At 35.1% G+C, this 7,071-nt stretch overlaps 1 protein-coding gene across 4 annotated transcripts; it reads left to right on the plus strand.

The window, feature by feature from the left end:
- The first annotated feature begins 570 nt into the window (after window positions 1-570).
- On the plus strand, window positions 571-6,764 carry GNPDA2 (glucosamine-6-phosphate deaminase 2). 4 transcript variants are annotated; one of them, XM_008945642.1, is made up of 6 exons: window positions 571-739; window positions 1,046-1,143; window positions 1,600-1,782; window positions 2,106-2,290; window positions 2,386-2,560; window positions 5,716-6,493. In XM_008945642.1, the coding sequence occupies exons 1-6, from the start codon at window positions 612-614 to the stop codon at window positions 5,772-5,774; spliced, it is 828 nt and encodes a 275-aa protein (XP_008943890.1). In that variant the 5' UTR covers window positions 571-611; the 3' UTR covers window positions 5,775-6,493. The 4 variants fall into 4 exon arrangements, with proteins under 4 accessions (XP_008943890.1, XP_008943887.1, XP_008943889.1 ...); XM_008945639.1 differs by having other exon boundaries at window positions 583-735; window positions 1,042-1,143; window positions 5,716-6,764; XM_008945641.1 differs by having other exon boundaries at window positions 612-644; window positions 1,042-1,143; window positions 5,716-6,764.
- Window positions 6,765-7,071: the final 307 nt, after the last annotated feature.

Here is a 7,071-nt window from a genome sequence, read left to right on the forward strand (position 1 = left end):
TTTCAAGTATCTAATGCTTTTAATTTTTTTTTTCAGATTATTAAGCTTTCTGAAGCATTGTTATGGAGCTAGAATGTGACTGAAAGGAGTTTTAATTGTTTACTTCCAATTTGTGTTTTGAAAATAGAAGCATGAGGTTATTCTGGGCCTGGTCTTTGAAGTTTTAGCCATTCAGCTGGTCATAAGAGACAGGAATTTTACTTCTTTCCTCTTCTTTCAAGGAGAGTAATGCCTCTTTTCTAATAGTAACAGCTAATTAAAAGATTGAAGTTCAAAGTGGATTGTTCTGTTTTGTTTTGTTTTTTTCCTACAAGTTAATTTAAATTGGTCTGTGAATTTTAATAAATACTTTTACTGTAATCTATCACATGGATTGTGTAGCTTTTCTCTTGATTGTCCAAGAGTCCAGCTTGAACTAGAACTGCAATCGTGCAGTATGCTTATGCACGTAAAATATCCTTTAGTGCTGTACGTCATCAGTATAAAAGGTCATTTTTCTCTCTTCTGTAATCTGAGAGTTTTACAACCATCCATCTGGTTCTCTTGTTCACTTTTAAACCTTTGACATTTTCTCCAGGTTTGTTTTGTCATACAAGTTCCTCACTGCCATAATGAGGCTAGTAATTCTTGAAGATTATGATCAGGCAAGCGAATGGGCAGCGAAATACATCTGTAACCGTATTATCCAGTTCAAGCCCAGTCAAGGAAGGTATTTCACACTTGGTCTGCCAACAGGCAAGTTTTATTCAAAGCTTACATAAATGACTAAACCTACAGCTGTGTATCATTGCCAACAGATACCGTATTTAAAAGAACACAGATATATTTTTTGGCAATACTCCAACATACTTCAGTATAAACATGGATTTGATTTGTGAAAAAATAAAACCCAGAGATAAAGTTTGAAAAGCTGAGAAGTACTCGCTGAGAAGTAGTAGATTTCTAGTATGTTGAAAAGCAAAAATTTGACTATGAAAAGATTTAAATAGACTGAAAATGTTGTGTGAATACATAGAACAGCAGAAAACCTTTATTTCACAGGGAGTACACCTTTGGGATGTTACAAAAAGCTGATAGAATATCACAAGAATGGAGATCTCTCTTTCAAATATGTAAAGACTTTCAACATGGATGAATATGTAGGTAAGGTGCTAATTATTTGAGATCATTCTATACTGATTTTTTTTTCCATTATGAAAACTGTTAAATGCTTTGTCAAAGGACAGTGTCAGTCTAGTATGTTTGTACTCCTGTGCTGGGCATCTGTCCACGGGGTCATCTTAAGCATTTTCCTCTGTTCCTTTATCCACACAAATGCATGTATTGAACAGGTGGGTCCTGGGCTAAATTCAGTGCTTCACAGTACTTCTGTAGAAAACATGTTGCCACATAATACTGAGTGCATTTCTTTTGAAGAAAGACCTTATGCTCTCTGTGCATGCCAACAGGAAATCTTTCTTCTTGATATAATTTCAAATACTGCTTTATCTGAGTTACTTGGCTTTGCCTGGCGTGCCCTACATTGGTTACACAGAGACTAGAATTCAGGCTGTTTGGTTAAATCCTGTCATGTGTTCTTTTCACTCTCAATGATTTCAGGGCTTCCAAGAAACCATCCAGAGAGCTACCATTCCTATATGTGGAATAACTTCTTTAAACATATTGACATAGATCCAAATAATGCTCATATCCTTGATGGGAACGCTCCAGACTTGCAGGCGGAATGCGATGCATTTGAAAAGAAAATTGAAGAAGCAGGGGGGATTGATCTGTTTGTTGGAGGTATGAGGAAATGCTCTGTGATTTGTTATGATTCAAACAAATATAATCACTCTTTAATCACTATTTTCACAACTTGCTTAACCCCCATTTTTCAATCGTGTAAAAAAAAAGTTCTGTGATTAACTAAGAATCTGTATCAAAACAGTATGGTTGGTGTCCAACTTTCTAATAACATCATTTCAAGTAAGTTCTGAATGCTTTTTACTGAAAATGGGGAACCAAATGAAAAGAATGAGTCCTAAAACTTTTATTTGTTTGCAATGTTTGAAGATATTTGTTGACTCGCAGGTCTGGAATGATTTACTTTTTTTAACTTTGAAAAGGCATTGGTCCAGATGGCCACATTGCATTCAATGAACCCGGATCGAGTTTGTCTTCAAGAACAAGATTAAAGACTTTAGCAATGGACACCATTTTGGCAAATGCTAAATACTTTGATGGAGACTTATCTAAAGTACCAACTATGGCGCTAACAGTTGGTGTGGGTACAGTGATGGATGCTAGAGAAGTAAGAACTCATTTAGTTCTAGTTGCATGTGTCTGTTTTCAAGACTAGTTGGTGCTGATACTGGGACTGAAAGTAAAGAGACCTTTGTTTTGCAGGTGATGATTCTTATAACAGGCGCACATAAGGCTTTTGCTTTGTACAAAGCAATTGAAGAAGGAGTCAATCATATGTGGACAGTTTCTGCTTTCCAGCAACACCCTCGTACTATCTTTGTGTGTGATGAAGATGCTACTTTAGAACTAAGAGTTAAAACTGTGAAGTACTTTAAAGGTGAGCACTGAATCAGAGTTTACATGTGTTAAGAAACCCCCAAACTTTATATTAAGTCTGAGCCTTCCAACACTTTACAGTAGCTAATGTATAATGTTATATATTCAAAATACTAAATGTTAACTTATTTCTTGTGAATGGAAAAGTGCTAGGAGGCATAACTTGTGTTGCTTATATTCCTGAGAAATCTACTTTGGAAAAATATTTCCTTTGCTTCCCATTTGAAACAATAGTTTAGTAATCTTCAGCTGTCTTGCCATGTGCTGTAATGTGCTGTCTAGTAAATTTGGAATGTGATACAGACCTTGAGTCCACCTGAGAACTCTTTTCACAGAGTGCAATTAGCATAACAATCTATACTGATTTTGAATACATCGCACCCTTTTACTGTGCTGTTTGTATTTGTAGCAGGTATATTGAGGCAAACTTTAAGTTGGAATTTTTGGTAGTCAATGAGATTTCCTAGATGTGAACTGTTTCACTGAGGCTGTAGAAGCTGAGAAGAGTAGTTTTCTCCTAAAAATATTAGCACAGCAAATGCAATTGTGTAAATCAATCCTCTTCAATCCTCTTTCTCACTAGCAATTCTACTTGCAGTAGTTGTGGCACCTGAGAGCAAGACTGTAATTTAGGAAATTTTTTACAGCACTATATCACCAGTGTCCTTATATGTATTAGACTGAAATTCTGGCATTAATGTGATTTTTATCCTGACATCACTTGCAGCTAACTTGTTAATTTTGGGGTTTTTTTTCAGTATGCAGTTCACTTCTATCTCTTGGGGGGTGTGCTGTGTTAGTCTTTACCTCTGTCATGCTGCTAGATTGTACTTGTAAATTCTAACTATTATCCTGTATTTTGTATTAAAAAAAAAGCTTTGCATGGGAAAGATATAAACCAAATGTATAATTACTAGGTATGAATGACACTGAACCTTGCTTTAAAAATGTCAAGGGCTACAGCGTATGAATGTGTGCTGTTGTGTCACATTGTATTTAAGTACCCTGTAATACAGAACAATAGAATTCTTAAAAAAATTACTTTAAACGTGCTTTATTTTACCTACTCTCAAATCGGTGAGATTTTGCCCTTTTAAGATAGAGGAGAAATGAATGTAGGTCAAATTCATAATTTATTTCTGAAGCTTGGTCTTCAGGTTAGACTTCTTAGGAAGCTAGGTAGCTCTTAACTGCTAACTAGAGTAGCTATTTACTGTAAGTTTTAAAAAATCTCAAGGCACTACATGAAACTGACGTTCTACTTTTTATTTTGATAATCAAATACCACGCTGGCTGGTAAGTGAAGATGAGTAAGAGTTATTCTAGGGGTTTTTTTTCTAACTTTGTGGAAACTTAAAAGCTAAAATTATCAAGTGTACTTAAATGTTACTATTGGAAAAGGGAAAGGTAACTTCCTTGCAGAATGAAGCAGAAAAAGAATTTTGAATTTAATGCAGATAGGTCAATTCAGGATAGTTTTTAACAGACTTGTGCATACTCTTCTTAAAATTGCAGAAATTTGTTTGTTCAAAGCATGCATACCTGAATATTACAGTGAGACTTTACCTTGTAATAATTGTTTTGGCATCTATCAAGTAAGGACTCTGGTGCATACCTTTAAAAAAACCCTTTTGTTTCTAACTGGTTTTCCTGAAAACAGGATTTCATAAACAGGATTTAAAATAGCCTTCATTAAATATAGCAGAGGCAATACTTTGGTAAGCATTTTTCATGCCTCTAGGAAGTAGGTAGTTATCTCCCTTTTCATTTCCCTTTTTTAGATCAGAAAAACACTGGTAGGAAATTAAATGTTTTAAAGTTGAAATCATGGTTCTCATTTGAGTCTTGTGAGCAGCTTTTACTCTTTCAGTACAAATGGCTTTTGTAGCAAATGTATACTTAATATGTTCTCACTGTTAAACTGAAAAATACTGGACTTGATCTTTCCCATGTACATCAAACCAGTAGTCTTCCTTCATGAAATCTAAGAAACTGTTTTCTTTAGTTAGATTGAGTTCTGAGGTTTGGGTTTCTTTTGCACAAATACCTGAAGCTAAGTCATTACCTCTAGGGACAAAATGGGCCAGGTTACTGAGTCAGTTTTAGGTGTGTTGGCTGTTTAGTGTGGCTGAATGTGTCACTAAGTGGAGAAGGAAATAGTAACATCTGCATTTTGTATTACAGGTATTTGAATATTCTTTGCCATACATATTCACTAAAATGTGCATTACTGTTAGACTTTTTCAATGGTTTCTAAGAAAATTTCTCTAATTTTAATATTGCATACTACTTAAGTTTGTAATTTTAGAAGTTCATCTTTTGTTTGGTACTAAAATGGACTTTCACTTTGCAGATTGTGAACACTGGTCAGTTATTCTGGTCAGTTATTGCTCCAGGGCACCTAGGTCAGCTAAGATTAAAAACATACCAGTGACTGAATGTCCCACCTAGGAAAATCTAAGTAACATTTTTACTGTTACCTAACTTAGCAAACAAAGTAAAGAAAGCAGCACCTTTTTTTAATTGTTCTTCACCACTTTCGAAAGTATCTTAACAGGAAAAACAAATACTCCCCTCATCACAGCTATTGATGACTTGTAGATGACACAAAAAAAGCCCAGCTAGAATAGAAAACAGTTGGGAACTACTGAAGTTTCAAATCTGCATTATTAGTCTGGATAGTTTTGGTTTTGGCTGTCTAGGAACACAGGTACACTACTAAATCCAAAGACAGTAATACCACAATGCTAGACCATTGCCATTCAAGCTGTGAAGTATCAGTATGCATACATCTGATTTTATGATAAGTAGTGATATGAGGGAATTTTGCTGTTGTGCAGTTTTCAGTACAAGAGAAAGGTGGGTGAATCTCATGTATTCAATTAATTTGGAAGTACTTTTTGATGGGTCTAACCAGAGAATTGTCTCATGCCTGCTCACTTTGTACTGAAGGTGTCCTGCAGTATTCAAGTGATACAGGAATATATGTGCTGTCTTTAATATCTGATTTTAAGCTACTTTAGTCATTGTTATTCTCATCAGTGATCTATTTTAAAATGTATACTTTGAAGCAAACTCCAAATAAAAATGTGGATAGAAGGACATGCTGAAAAAGTATAACTAATGTAAAGCTGGCATTGTTGCTTTCCCCTCAAGGTTTAATGCATGTGCACAATAAGCTTGTGGACCCACTGTACAGTATGAAAGAAAACTAAAGAAGAATTGAAGAGGAACTCCATGTGGGTCAACAGCAACAGTTTTAGGTAGCAGATGCGTTCACTGCTATGCAATATGCTGAAAACTGTTCAAAATGGGGAATCCTAGGTACTGTATTTTTTAAAAGGTCCAATATCTGTACATTCACATTCCATCTGTTTGCTGTGTTGTGCATTTTGCTTTAACATTTGGGAGCTCTGTTGATGGTTGATACATCCCTAAATGAAACGGATCAAACCTTTGGGAGGAGGCTGCATGTTGTGCAGGGGAGAAGAGCAGAGCACTTAATTCTAGCACAGCAATGTAATGCATCTGCCTTGTGTTAGAGAAGATGAGATTTTATCTGCAGGAATTTGTAATTTTTGGCTTGATTAGTGTAACTACATTTTGCATTTGTGTCTCTAAGGCAGAATGGTTTTGGCTTTTGTCACTATGGACTTGTAATAGTTGTACAATTTCTACTATGAAATGTTCTGTTTACATGTATCTAATGTACACTGAGCTTTTGCACTTGGTTGCCTTAAATTTATCTTGAACAGTTTTTGGGCATCTCAAGTCCTGCTGTATAATTCAGGCAAATAAAAATACAAAAACAGTGCCTAAAAATGTACCAAATTCTTGAAAGCTATAACTTACTCCACAGATAAAAATATTAAATTTCTGTCATAGCACATTTTTTCTCTCACATATTTCAAATTACTTTAGGATTTTTATATTTTTGGTAATTGAGCTTTATACGTATAGGAAAAAAAAAATCTAAAGATTCCTTCCTGGAGGTACCTGTTTAATTGTACCATTGATATTAGAATTAAATGCCTGAAAAGATGTTAATTTACAGGAATAAAATGTATGCAAGTTCAATACATGATCATTTAAAGTCACTTGTTAATCATGTTGCAATAGTTACCTCTTGTTGTATCATTATAATCATTGAGCTTTTACAAGGAATGTTATTTCCTACTTTGAATATAAGTAAAACTTGATATATCATCTATAATTTCAAAATTGCTTTGTTTCTAATAAAACTTCTGATGTGAATAAATACTTCAGGGTTTCATGGAGAGGTTAGGAATTTGTACATTCTCCCACCTAAGGGAGAAGTTAAGAGTTTAATGATTTAGGGTTGGGATTGTATTTCTTTGGGTGAGGGAGCATGCCCTTATGTAAAATACTCACTGGCAGAAAGTGCAGCAAAGCAGAACTTCAACAGTTTCACCTTGGTGACAGGCAGGTGGCCTTTATTATGAGCCCTGTTACCTCCCTGGGGCTGGGCTGGAGTCCCCACTGCTAGAGGTT

This window comes from Merops nubicus, unplaced genomic scaffold (assembly GCF_000691845.1).
Source record: "Merops nubicus isolate BGI_N331 unplaced genomic scaffold, ASM69184v1 scaffold18848, whole genome shotgun sequence".
In the NCBI taxonomy this organism is placed as follows: Eukaryota; Metazoa; Chordata; class Aves; order Coraciiformes; family Meropidae; genus Merops; species Merops nubicus.

What these genes read in the sequence shown, in the direction of transcription:
- GNPDA2 (XM_008945642.1), top strand. Translation starts at nt 612, where the DNA reads ATGAGGCTAGTAATTCTTGAAGATTATGATCAGGCAAGCGAATGGGCA. An exon ending in GATTGATCTGTTTGTTGGAG is followed by an intron (nt 1,783 to 2,105) that starts GTATGAGGAAAT and finishes AACTTTGAAAAG; the next exon opens with GCATTGGTCCAGATGGCCAC. An exon ending in AACTGTGAAGTACTTTAAAG is followed by an intron (nt 2,561 to 5,715) that starts GTGAGCACTGAA and finishes TTTCCCCTCAAG; the next exon opens with GTTTAATGCATGTGCACAAT.